Source organism: Pezoporus occidentalis, unplaced genomic scaffold, assembly GCF_034315485.1.
Source record: "Pezoporus occidentalis ecotype Australia unplaced genomic scaffold, CSIRO_AGI_Poc_V1 ctg39, whole genome shotgun sequence".
Classification (NCBI taxonomy): domain Eukaryota; kingdom Metazoa; phylum Chordata; class Aves; order Psittaciformes; family Psittacidae; genus Pezoporus; species Pezoporus occidentalis.
Genome location: NW_026915713.1, coordinates 8,356,490 through 8,370,178, shown reverse-complemented (window position 1 = coordinate 8,370,178; position 13,689 = coordinate 8,356,490). Strand labels below are relative to the sequence as shown.

The following is a 13,689-nucleotide window of genomic DNA, read 5'->3' as shown; positions in this document are numbered from 1 at the left end:
ACCGGATTGAGATCATGCAGGTAGGGAGCTGAATGACATGAAATAGCAGAGGTACCATTCATTCCAAGGGACCTCACTTTTTTTTACAGACCTAGGGACATGTTTTGAAATTTCTGAGCGCATATTAAGCTGCACCTAAATAAAGAACTTTTTTCCACTAAAATCCACCAAGTGCAGTGGGATGGCACAGCCCTACAATCACTAATAGCAGTTTTTAAATTTTGGCTCATGTTCCAAAGTTTGGGCACCCAAAGAAATGTAAGGAACTTCCCATACTTTTTCAAAATGCACCTGTACCTAGGGGTAACATGACAGCTACCAATAGTGCACACAGCATTTAGCAATGAAAAGTGTACATGAGTACAATATAGCCATTCTGTGTCTGGGGAAGAATGCAATTTCTCAACTATAACTGAAGCTGTTTAACTTGAAAACAATCCAAGAGATTCTCTCAGAGTGAGGCAGAAGAGACAGGAATCTGTTGCATTACTTATTCTCAAATGAATCTTCAAAACCAGTAAGGAGAGCAGATGAAATTGCAAGTCCTAAAAAAACTTATAGTTTGCCTTTGAAGGGCCCATCAAAGTTCAAGCAACAGTCTAGTACTTTATTATTTATTATCCTCTTTATTTTTATATTCTCAACCCAGCCTCTCCCAGATCCTCACTTCACATCAGTCATAAATCTCTCCCATCTCACTCATCGGCATTACATCTGGACAAAATTATAAAAGGGTTAATATAAAAAGCATGTTTGCTGGGTAGATTGTCTCTCTGCATGTACATTCTTTCAATGCTAAAGACAATTTCAGTTTCAGTTGTACAGTTATCATCAGAAATACATTTATGCACTGATTTATATTGCAGATGAAATGTTTTTTATTTGTATGTACATAAAACTTTAAACTTTTCATGTAAGTGTAGCTTTGGAATATTACTAGTGGGATATTAAGAACCAAGAAATTGAGGGTTTGGGTTTTAAGATTTCATCTGGTGCATTGTGATCAAAATAATATGTGCTTAATTATGTAACAAGTATATATGCATGTATGAGTGTTACCTTTCTGGCATGTGGAAAAAGCACAGGGATGAATCTGAAGTTCATGCTTCCTTGTTGTATAAACTCGATCTGCATCTAGAATAGAACAAATTGCCAGATTTATTATAATGACACATTAATTTTTCTTTGCATACATCTGAATCCTATGCATAAAAACATTTGTTGCTTACTTAAACTGCTCTTCTGTTAAGTGATTTGATCTATTGCTGGTGGATTCGGTATCGTTTTGTTTGGCCACTTAATCTGATTCTTCATTACTACAGAAAAGATACAGGAAAGATCTGTCAACATTACTTGAGCATAGTTCTTCAGTGTGAAATAATTGTGGATGTAGCTGCAGTTGCAATCCCATGAAATCCATCCAGAACTAATGACGCTGGAGTTGACTAAGGCCCTTGTTCAGGCTCCAGCAAGGTGAAAGATTTCAGCTGAATACTGGCTATGTCCAAACTGGGACCTAGTCTGTCCCCCATGTCCTACCTCCATGTCTGATCATGATCTGAGCCTGTTCCCCATGTTCCCATACGCAGGCATCCCAGTTGTAAGGACAGCAAAAGCACTGCTGTGAGCTCATCTGCTGGTGACAGCTTCTGAGAAATCTGACTGCAGAATCAAACTGGGGAATCTGAGTAACATATAAACTGGGTAACAGGGTAAAAAGGACAGGAAACTGCAAACTGAGGGAGGAAAGGTGAGTTTCATGGCTCTGTGGGCTCTTCTGGGCTAAGTGCCCATCCTGTGACAGACTGCAGAGATGAGCCTCTTTGACCCCCTGACAATCTGCACCACCCAGGAGCTTTCCTTTCCAGCTCTGGCCTTTGCTTTTCAATTCCACCTTTCAGTCAGCTTTACTGCTGCCCAAAACCAGACATCAGTTACAGGATGACCAAAGCAATAGGGCCTGGTTTATAGGAGGGGAGGTCAGGTGCTGTTAGATAAGATTGTGTTCAGGGATATATGACAGAGCAACAAGAGTTCAAGAAGGTAAAGGAGGGAAAAAAATCACTGACAATAAAGAATATAGAGAAGTAAGATGAGCATGTTTAATAGGATTTTTCTTCCTTGAACCTCTTAGCAGATGTTAATGAGCATACGGAGCTGATGAGAGGGAGGATTAATGAATTCCAAAGGGGGCGTTTAACTATGGGGATTAGGGAAAACAAAGCAAAGAACCTGCCATTTGGAGACAGATTTGTCTTTTGAGAAGAAGAGACAGTCTTTGTAAAACAGCAAATGCATGTCCTCGCTTACCATCCTGTGGATGTACTTAGTATGTAAGCCGTGTTCATCCTTGTCCAGCTGGGATTCAGCCCCTTCCACATCCTGTTTGTATTTTGGACTGATTGCTATGATTATCATCACCGTCTTCTGTTAGGGAAAAAAGCACTTTTATGAAATTGGGAAATGCAGTGTGCTTGGTAGAGGCAGATCGGAAATCTGCCAGTTTGTGTTTTAAGTGATCTTTATGTTCTTGGCAAACACGAGAGGATCTCATTCATTCCGGCAGGAAATAGAGGAGAACTTGTGCACTCATTCTCCTCATTATTTCTCAAGATCTCATAATATAGAAAATCTAAATGTCAAGAGATATATTAGCAGCTACCAGTTTACAGTTGGAATCCCTGTCATAAAAAGCTACTTTTATCAGTGTAGAGTGTCTATGTACATACACAGAAAAGTTTTATCTTCATATTCAGCCCTAAATGTTTTCCAACAGCTTATGCTGTAAAAGTGCATCTTTTTAGCTATGTAAAAGTGCATCTATTTAACCATCTACAGCTTTTTATGTATAAAGCCACTAAAGGCAGTTGTTTATGGAAGATACCTCTAGGGCTCTCAGCAACAGAAATGACAACTGCTCTTGCTGATCTTTGCGGTGGAGAGTGCAGTGGGACATGCGGGCACATTTAGGGGTACCTCGCAGCTTTGTCCCACCTTGCTGCAGTGGGCTGAAGGCAATGCTCCTTGCCGTGCTGGGACAGCCCAGATCCTTTTTCATCCCAGGCCCCCACTGAACTCAGGTTTCCTCAGAGGGTTCATCCTTCATCTCTGGGAAATGCCTTTCCTCCTTAATGGTGAGCCAGTGAAGAGGCTCAGCAGATGAAAGCCTCCTACTTGTGTTTACCTAGGGCCTGTCTTTCATCCCCGCCACATCAGGCTGCGTAAGGCTTCCAAGTCTGTGGCTCATAGTCAGCTCGGCACCTAATTAACTCTTTCCTTCTGTGCAGTATCAAGGGAATTGGCCTCACCACAGGGTCAAATACAGTAAGGAGCCATTATCCCTTACACCAATTTAACATACTCCAGAATTACTTTTGCTTGTGCCTGATATGCACGTAAGCGCTTACAGATGTTGAGGGTTTGCAGAGACATGCCCAGCTGCACACATCCCCCTGCTTGTGTCCAAGTAGTCCCTCCTTCCTCACGCATTTAAGGGTTTTAAAGTTAGAAACTGCCTCCACAGTCAATGGAGCAAAACAAACATTTCTGGGGTGGGCAGCCAGAGAAGTATCCTCATGTGGAGGAAGGGAATCACTCTCTGCACGCACTGGTCCCTCCTACTGACTGTGGAGGAGTCCCAGAGGGGATCTGCCAGTTTGTATTCTAAATGGTAATGATCTTGGCAAAAGCAAATTCACCCTGGCTTCTAGTTTCAGTGCCTCCATTACACATGGTGAGCCCAAGCCTAATTTGTCCTGATGAAAGCCTCAAAAGGCCTGACTGCATTGCCACAGCAGAGGCCCTAAGCTGGTTCTGCACGGTAGAGCACTTGAGCTGAAGTGTCTTGCTGGACACCTTTAGGAAACCTGTATAGTGCTGTCTCAGGTGGTGAGGCTTTCTTGCTCAGGTTGGGGAGAGCCCACACCACTTTGTCATCCTGTTCCCAAACTATGGAAATAAGCCCAGAGTGAGTCAGAATCCCAGTGGCTACCCAGCAAAGCACAAATGAACTGAAACCACCCCACGATGGCATGTGTCGAGTGACGTAATTGCCAGTTTGTGTCTAGCTGTGCTGGAATAACGGGACCACTTGGCTTGCTCCTAAAGGAGATGTGCGCTCACTGCTTAGTTGAACTTCAAAGAAAGATGCGTCTGCAGGGGACTCCACTGGCAGCAACATAAATCTCTATTTTACTGCTTGGATAGATACAAACTGATGAGAGGAAATTTATCATTTGACTAACAGAACACCAATTTCAGTTTGCCTACAGCATGGCTTATTCAGAAGAACCCTTCAGTATTTTAGACAGCAACGTAAAAGCTACAGGTGAGAAGCAGGATGAACACTAGCCACTACTATGCAGCCTGGGATGAAATACAGATATCATTTTAACCAAGCATAGATAAACCCCACTACTTAAAAATGAGATGGAGAAACAGCTTTTCCAATGGCAACTTCAGGCTGAATGTAACAGCCAGCACTGGAATTTGGCAGGAATGCCAGAACTAGCACTTCATTTCTTAAAGAGCGAGCTTTGGGACCATAAGATATATAAGTGAAGGAGATTTGTCTGTGCTCTCTCTGCAAGGTCTCTGCCATTTCTGTAGGGGCAGGGAAGATGATAGTAGGGTCTTGCATTTTGATTCTGCTCCTATTGCTATTAGAATAATTCAACCATTTTCCTCAGGTCACCTCTGCCATGAACAAGGTTAAATTGCCTTTACATACATCACCTAGGTACCGCTCCATCCACTTAATGATATCAATACCTCGTACCGTGTCCTCAAATATATCAATCTGCAAGAGAATGAAAGTCTGTGATGAGCATCTTTTCACCTTTCCTCCTCATTTGGTGGCACTGAAAAGGCACCTACTCTTTTCCCTAGCTTCTAACTGAATGCCTAATTCCCTTAGCAAAGAAACATGTACAAACATAACTACTTCCCTTTCCCAGAAGCCCAGAGTTGAGCTGGATGGGCACTGTAGGCAGGTGGAGGGGGGATGCTGCAGGCATACCGCTGGGCTCCTAGTGAGCCAGCCATTCAACCAGGCACCTTGCCCTGCCAGCTCCCAACTCCCAGGCATTTTTTGCTCAACAGAACAAGAAACAATCACTGCTGGTGGATAGTTGTCCACATTCGCTATCTGTACAGCTGCAAATGTCCACTGTTTTCTGGCTGCTGTGGTATATATTGGGTGTCACGTCTTAGATTCATATTGAACTAAACTGTCAGGGTGTGTAGTGGGAAGTCAGGCAGGTCACTGATACCGATAACCCAGACTTCATCAACAGCAGAGGCAGAGGACTTCATAGGATAGAATGCAACCAATGCCACTCACTTCCCAGGACCTGGGAATCAGCGGCTGTGACCAATGCAGTAAGTATTAACTTCTCCAAGCTTTTGATAAAAAGTCATGTTATGCTCTCAAGTCTTTTCCCCCTTTTGTTTCCCTGCTTTGGGGCCATTTTGCTGTATTTATTATTCCACAGCAGGCTCCAAGAATTGCCTGTCCAGCAAAGGTGCTATTAATGAGCCTTCTATTCCATACCTCTGTGGTGTCCAGAGCTTTCTTATGAATTGGTCATAGTACAGAACTGCTGGAGAGAAGTACAGTTACAGTCTCTGGAAAAAAATCTTTGATTTATGAAAATAAATAAGCTTGTGCAAAGTCCCCCACCAAGTCTCATTCAGTTTAATGATAGACACTTCCTTAAATGCTTTCCTGAATTGAAGCCAGAGTGAAGGCTGAGAGGTCAGATAACATATGCACTTGAAATAAGAAAATATGAATCAAGATTTTGATGAATGTCAAATCCTAGAGCCTCTGTGGATGGTTCCCTTAGAGAGGGCCATTATGATGAAGCAAGCTCATGAGAAATTAAATGAAAATCTGGATGGCTTATGGAATTAGAGAGTTGGACACAGACCTTTTCAGGCCAGTGAGTTTAGAATCCCTTTTAAAAGTACAACAAAGCAAATGAAACCATGAGACAGGCTGTTTCATCAAGCTCTGTGAAATACATTGATTTTAGATCATTTTTAGCAGAAAGGTATTCACATCTGAAGAACCAGCGATGCAACAGCATCACAGAAAAAAAGCTGGGGTTGGACAAACGTGAAAACTGACCTTTTTAATATTGATATTACAGATCAAATAAGACAATGTTAATGGAATAGCTCACAAAACTTCATACTATTGCCCATCTGGTATCTGGTGTCACTAAATAAAATTTTCTAGGGTCATTATTAAAACACATTTAAAGGCATGAAAATTCAGTTAAAACATGAGAAAATGAAAAGGCAAATCATTTAAGTTTAAACTTTTAAAGTCAAGGCTAATTCATCTATTTGTACCTTCTTTAACCTACCAAATGATAAACAGAAACACGTTTAAGTGGACAGTGTATCACCTCTGCTTTTTACAAAATGTCCCTTTCCTCTGCTGGCTGAAAGTCATTTTCTTCAGAACGAATACTTACAGCAGTTTGAAATCCATTTACAAGCAGGAAGTTCACGAATTTCATAACCTCCACTGCTGCGTCTACCGAATAGGTTATAAAGACCTTGCCTAGGAGAAAGGATCCACATGAATATGCAATGCATTAAAATACAGCATTTGAAGGGTGAGACTTTCAGAGCCCTCCCCTTCCACTGCGCTACAGGTTCTGCCCACCTATGCCTCTTCAGATTTACAAAATGGATGGGAACAGTGCAGTGGCTTGGTGTTGAACTCAACCCACTGTACAGAAACCTTGCTCTAGATTTAAGCTCCTACTGCCTTACTGCTGGCAAGCACCCTTGTGGAAGCTGCAGAGGGTACCATCACTCTGTTGCTCACCCTGCCCTGCTACCAGAGCTGCTTCTTCCCCAGCCTGTTAGCATATGTGAGGTTGAGTCCTCATCTAGAGCTCATGTCACCCACACCATCTGCAACCAGCAGCTTTCCCCCAGACCTCATTGATCTGACTGAGAGCTGGAGAAGCCCTTATGCATGCTGTACCCCCTGGGCAGGCAGGATGGATGGCTGAGGATAGCAACGTCTTCAGCTGACCTTACCATTATGGAAGGAGTTTTCTTACTAAGGAATCATAGACTTGCAGTCAGGGTAGACCAGCTGGCTAATCTAATCCAGCTGTGTCTGTATCACAAATGGCACAATTTTATCCAATAATTCCTGCATCTAGGACACACTGATAAAGTAGGGTCTATCCAAGAGTGGTGTCTGGTGTCATAACTCACTCCTACAGGCCAGAGAGATGCAACTCTCTGAATTGGAAAGATGCGAAAAATGAAGGATAAAAAAAAAATCAAAACCTCAGGAGAGACATAGAGGGCTCTTAGCAATGGCATCTGCTGGACAGCAGGGCATTAAGAATGAAGGCAGTTTTCTGAAACCTGACTTTCCCATAGGAGTTGAAGGCTGAAAGCTTTTCAGGGGCTGATGCCAGGGGAAGAAACTCAGCCAGTGCCTGTGCTGCCCTCAGCTCTCAGTGTTGGGCTCCTTGCCCAAAGCTCTCTCCAGTCACCAGGTCAGGGAGGAAATGAGGTCGAGACTCAACAACTTTGTCTGGTTTGGGACAGGCTGAAACACTTTATCCCTAAGGCTTTGTTTGTTATTAGTCCTTTACTGTAAGCTTCAGTGCCTCCTGCCTCAAAGGGACATCCTGTTTAGCAAGAAGTCATGAAAGCAATCTAAATGGTATTTATTTTTTGTAAAAAAAATAACAAGCAATTAATGACAATTATGTTTTCAGGATTCAAGGAGATAATTCCATCCCTCCAAACCCAAACGCTCACACCCTACAGATGCGATGACACTCAGTGTTTTCTTTTCTGTTGTCTTTGTGTCTTAATGTCATTCCCCCTGTCTTCTCCCCCCTGGAGCTTTCCCACCTAAAGCTGTCAGGCTGCGCTGTAAAATCTTGCACAGAACAAATTTGCTAACCACTTACGCAACTCCTCCGGCAAATTGCTGGTTCTCAGAGTTCCCTTGGCTGCAGGGTTACTGAGAGGTCTCGGGACGGCAGCTGGAGATGGAAAATTGTCACAAGGACAACAACATGCTTCATCTGAGCCACATGCCTTGGGGGGCAGCTGGCCATTAGGTAGCTGGTTGTATAGCTGGTTTCTAGAAAGAAAAGCAAGGGAGGACTTAAGAATATTTCTTTTCAGGCAAAATGATTTTTTGTCTTTTAATAACACACTAAAAACTTTATCTGCACATCAGCTAGGAAAAGTTCTTGTAGAAACGCTTTGCTCGGCATTTCTACTTAGTTATTACAGCATTTTCTGAACGGATACCTTGGTGACAGTATACCACAAGAAGCAGTTTACTGCAGAAGCAACATTTGCCACAGGAAGTAAGTGCACCTCACAGCTGAAAGCTGTTCAGTTTGCAATTAGCAGGAGCAAAGGCTGTTTCTGAGCGAAAAATACATGCTGTATCATGGATATTGTTAGGCGTGCATGGGAGCAGAGGGGCACTTGTGTAACCTCTTCCCATATCTAAAGGGTTCTTCATGGCACCTCTGAGGCTCTCAGGATGCCCTGTGCAGCACAGGAGGCACAATGCAAGGTGGGAACTGGGAAAAAAGGTCCAAGGGCACTCCACCTTGAGCACTGGCATAGGTTGGAGGGTCTCTAGTTTTAGACAAAACTCCAAGTCTGCTAAAGGGAACAAAGTTAATTTCCTGAACAGCAACAGCAGACACAACAAGGGTTTCTCACGGCAGGGATCTGCGCTCCAGACTTGCAATAACATTGCCTAACATCTTCGCCATTGTAGCAAGCAGAGAGAAAGGGATGACTTAGGGAACATTAGCAGTTCTTGTCCTACTACACTTTGGCTTCACAGTTTAAGCCAGTAGGAAGGGGAATCTATTGAGATTTTTATGTGAGGTGTGCTTTGATTCTGCTGGGTTGAATCTGTTGGACAAGTGCTAGGTTTCTCTGACAGCTTTTCCCCACAGAGCAGTGATGTTTAGTCAATCAAGCCCACTCTCTTTTTATTCTTTGCCTTCCTTAAATGAATGATGACAAGCTGGTCACAGCATGTTTTCTGTTGTCACATTAAGATTTGGTTTATTCATTTTGGTACAGATGTTTTCTGTTACAAAATACTCTATAGGCAAATACTACCAACATATAACTGCCATTCTTGGAATCAGAATGCAAACACTACGCAGGCAGCCGCAGGACAGACCCTGCACATTCTGGTTTTTTTTTAGCAGAAGAAAGTACCAAGAAAAGCAAAACATACCTCATCAATGGCCACAAAAAACTATCATGTGCCTAATTTACAGATCTTCCCAAAACTTCACTTTATCCAACAAATGCACCAAAAATTAGGAGCCTGTTTTTAAATTTTACTACTGAAAGGGGTACCCACTATTCCTTAATATTTTTACATTTCATATAAGCTTGAGTGCCTGCAGGTACTGCATTATCTTGCTGTCACTTTTCTGTCATAGCCACTAACTTTTCACAGGCAGAACAGTGTGATATTTCAGTCACCAACCATCCCACCAATTCTCCCAGTTTTCTGCCCTTGTCATGTTAAATGCACATTTTCAAACACAGGTGGTTGTAAGTTTAGCACCTCTAAAGGTAATGTGGCACTTAAATAAAAACAGTCTGATTCCAGATGTCCTCAATACCTGACACTTCAATTTGTCTTTAGATAGCTGAGTCTAGAGTAAACTCTCCTTGGATAGTATTTTCCATCTGTTAATGACATACTTACAAGGAGGGAGATATAAGGCCTGGTAAATTAATATTTGAGAACCAGTAAAAAGCCCTGGATACAAAGTGCTAGACTTGTGATGGTTTACTATTACATGAAAAATCATAGAAAAAGCTGCAAACATCAATGCAGAGATATATCAGCAACAGATGGGATTTTCTCCCTTTTTCTCTGCACTGCAGAGGAGATAAGAACAAAATCACTGGATGCCAATAACTGAGGTGTCCCGGGCTGGTACAGCGTAAAGCTGAAGACTGCAGTGAGCCACTGAATTGACCTTTGCTCTCAAGCAGGCTAGCTCTAAGGTTTCAACTGAGATATTTTTCAGCCCCTCATCCCTTTAACCTTTCAGCATTTATCTTCCTTAATGCATGCATTTCAGGGTGCGCTGTAATAACATATCAGGTATCCGGCTTTGAAGTTCTCTAGGGTAAGGTCAGGACCCTGTTGGGTGTAAAACAGCAATAAAGAAAACTACCCAGCATCTTGCATGTACCCCTGCAGCCCAGGCACGCTAGCATTACAAGGCTTCAGAATTATTGGTTGAAAACCCACAGTCAGGTCAGAGGAGCTTCCACTGTGCACAACCCTCTCTCCGCACCTCCCCCGTACTGAGGGCATACTTACAGGAATGGAGGAGGACCAGGGGAGGGGCATATCCTCTGGGGTGGTCGGCCTCTGGTGCCTTGGGCAGCATGAAGGTCTGAGTAATTTGGGATGACTTGCTGGGCCGGGCGGATAACTCTCATGCAAGGTCCAGGAACAGGAGGAAGCGGTTGCGATGTGTGTTCAAAATGTTGGTAAGGCGCTCTGCCATCTGGGAGAGTGAGAAAATAAAGGGAGAAAATATCATTTCAGCCAATACATTTTTCCCTCAGTTTGTGTTTATTCCTCTCCAGGCACATCCTCCTCCATGTCTTGGGAAACCAAGCAGTTTGGAGGCATTTGCAGGTATCTTGGCCTGAAAGAAGCCAGATTAAGGAACATTTTACAGTCTGAAGTTTCCACTTCCCATTTCGCAAGGTTCAGATCCCCACCCTTAGCTAGGCTGCTGGGACAACTGACAGTTAAACACTCACGGCTGCTTTGTTCCTGCACTTACCATGCCTCAGTGTTCTTTGGTTATTTTTATTTTTTTTTAATTTCTTTTTGGCAATAACTTGTGGAAATGAATCATCCCAACATTCTCATGAAAGCAGATGCAAAATCCTGGAACAAATCAGTTTGCAACACTAAAGCTAAACAGGCTGTGATTATTGTAAATGAAAAGCAAAAAAATAATCTCTTGGTTTGTTACTTCACCCTGTATGAATTTTCTGCCTAAGTGACCTTTTAAAGCCTTGCTGCTGCTCCTGTTGCCATCCAGGAAGCTGCAGGGAAAACCCAAAGTAATAATTTTGCTCAAGTAATTCTGAAAAACCTTACTGTTGTTGGCCACACACACGTAATGCTCTTTAATAACTAACATACAGTGGAACTGTTGGCATAAACTGAAAGCGATGTAAGCTGTTTCTTTCCCCAAAAGGGGAAAACTACTTTTTCTCTCCCCACCACCCCCCCGTCTTTCTGTGTGCAGTTTTCATTAGGCAGCAGCTCTGTGCACTCTCAAGCTGCTGTGCACAGATCAAAGTCCAGCCTGGCAAGGCTTATTAGCACTGCATGATGATGGTGTTATGAGCTGGCTCTGAAAGCTGCAGTACTCAAACGCTTTTCCCTCCCCAGTCCCTGCCTGTTTTTTTAAATCCTTTTAGTTATTTTGTGGTCATGCTTTCATTTCCCTAGCAGCCATGAGGACTAGATTGTTTTTTAAAAGGGGAGGAAAAAAAAAAAAAAGGAAAGAAAACAAAGCTTTGATGAAATAGTCCAATTCCAGGAGCAAATACTTCAAAATAACCCAACCCCACAACTGCAAAGAGATTCCTGATGAAATTGTGAGTCTGTAGTAACATTTGAGACTCACATTTGTTGACATTGTTTTAAGAGATTTTCCTGCTTCCCCTCTTAACTATATGCAACAGGACAGGGTGGGTTGGAACTAGATGATCTTAAGGTCATTTCCATCCCTAACTATTCTAGGATTCTATGAAAGAAGATGGGAGAACAAAATTGAAAGTAAATATGGTCTCCTCATGGGTTTCTCATAAGCAGCTCTAGGAAATGTGGTGTGGCTCTGGGAATTCAGTTCGGTTTACAGGTTTTTAGGCCAGTGTTTCCTCAGCTTCCTTTGAATCTATCAGATAATACAGTATTTTAATGGATGCAACCACTGCTGTGAAGAAGCACAGCAAAGCCAAGGGTGCATGCTCGATCACACCAACAGCTTTCATATATAAATATCTGAAATAATGGTCTCTGGGCATATAGCATTGCTGCAAGGATTTCTTTGACTTTTAGAAGCATTTTTGCTGTTGTATCTCAAATAACAGGTGTCCGGACCCAGCTTAGGGCCTACGGGCACAATTGCTATTCCCCGGGAGAGGCATGTTGCAACATACAAACTGCAGAGCTTTGTTGTGGGTTGCCACTGCCCAACAATTATCTGAAATGCAAGGAGCTGTCAGGAGGTGATTTACGCTGTACCAGGCATGAGAGAAACAGGAGTACAGTTGCCAGCTTCTTGGTCCTGACCAAATCTGCTCCAGCCATCTGAGTTTATTTTCTTCTTTTGCCCTCTGGATATGTTTGAAACGGTAGTGATTTTTTTTTCTAAAGAAAGCCTTTCAGAGTTCCTGCTTAAAAACAAAATGGCCTCATTCAGTAAATGTCCTACTTCTCACGATGTCCGCTTGTGGAGGAGGTAAATGGAGGTAAATACTGCAGGGTGTTGTGCAACCAGCTTTTTGTCTGCTTAAAGCTGAACTGAAAGAAGGTACAAAAAGAAAAGCAGAGGACATTTTGCAAATGTTCAGCTGTAGACATTGATGAAAAGTCCATCTGTAGCCCCTTTATGAAGTCCCAAGATCAGTGGTGAAAACTGAGGCTCTGATACCCTCTGTCTTTCATATACCTAATTATAGCACATTGCTGGAATAACAAAACTCCTTAAACGGATGTAATATAAATGCTATGGAGTCAACAGGAGGTTTAAAAAAAAAAAAAGGTTATTAAAAAAAAGGTTATCAGAACAGGCCTACAGTTTTTCATTACAAAGCCAGCCCAAAATGGGACGGGGTCTCACGAGTATAATGTAATATAAATTATATTAAAACAATGATATTGCTGTTAAATGTTCAAAGCTCACTTCATAATAGATAAAAATCTCCGAGACTGAAAAGGAATACTAATTAATAGCAGGCTGTAAACTGTGTTGTAGTCTCCAAGAGCCAAAACACCCATATTGACAGTCACATCAGCATTCACTAATACAATCACCAGCAGCTGAGAGGGCTCCATTTTAAGTAATGAGCTTTCATTTCAGCTGACAACAGAAAAAAAAAGAGGATGATGGATGTCACGTTCTTTTCACATAGAGATAAAACACATGGGTGAATTTGGTCATAATGCTAGGCGACACTATTTACAGAGATCAAGGGTAACCTCCCATCCTGATCCTGGCAGGAAATTCTCAACTTTGGGGATCCAAGTAGGAGCAAGGAAATCTATGAAAACAACAGGAATTAGGTTGGTATAAGAGGCTGCTGAATGACTGATGCAAGGAGGAAGGAAATGACTAGAATATGAAATAACAGCAGGGAGAAGACTGGTTATGCTCAGTGTGACCGACAAAGGCCAGTTTCTAGGCAAAATCATTAACCTTCATTTGATGAGCAACTGTGACCTCTTTAACTTTTTATCTAGCTCAGAGGTTCTGCCTCAGAGAGTCCAGCTGAATAACCTGAAAATCTGGAAATACAAAATGGACTGCAAATAGATGTTTAAAAAGGTTAATAATTACATGCCACGCATTGCCATTAAGTACAGTAGGAAAACACCAGCTTGGTGAA

The 13,689-nt window shown here is 42.4% G+C and overlaps 1 protein-coding gene and 1 long non-coding RNA gene across 7 annotated transcripts in view; one reads left to right on the top strand and one right to left on the bottom strand.

Annotated features, from left to right (window-relative positions):
* Positions 1-13,689, bottom strand: part of TRAF3IP2 (TRAF3 interacting protein 2) — a 27,279-nt gene that overhangs the window by 4,229 nt on the left and 9,361 nt on the right. For 2 of the 5 annotated variants that reach the window (XM_062632495.1, XM_062632496.1), the window contains exons 4-9: positions 10,373-10,562; positions 7,956-8,131; positions 6,483-6,571; positions 4,730-4,798; positions 2,311-2,427; positions 1,060-1,134 (exon numbers count right to left, since the gene is read on the bottom strand). In XM_062632495.1, coding sequence (XP_062488479.1) covers positions 1,060-1,134; positions 2,311-2,427; positions 4,730-4,798; positions 6,483-6,571; positions 7,956-8,131; positions 10,373-10,562 — 716 coding nt within the window. Of the gene's footprint in view, positions 1-1,059; positions 1,135-1,229; positions 1,317-2,310; positions 2,428-4,729; positions 4,799-6,482; positions 6,572-7,955; positions 8,132-10,372; positions 10,563-10,847; positions 13,526-13,689 lie in introns of those variants that run through there. The other 3 variants (XR_009967363.1, XM_062632498.1, XM_062632499.1) reach the window with 3 other exon arrangements.
* The window catches only part of LOC134170775 (uncharacterized), a 20,615-nt gene continuing 17,304 nt past the window's right edge, over positions 10,379-13,689 (top strand). For both annotated transcript variants that reach the window (XR_009967364.1, XR_009967365.1), the window contains exons 1-2: positions 10,379-10,545; positions 10,645-10,696. This is a non-coding gene — a long non-coding RNA (uncharacterized LOC134170775). The remainder of the gene's footprint in view (positions 10,546-10,644; positions 10,697-13,689) is intronic.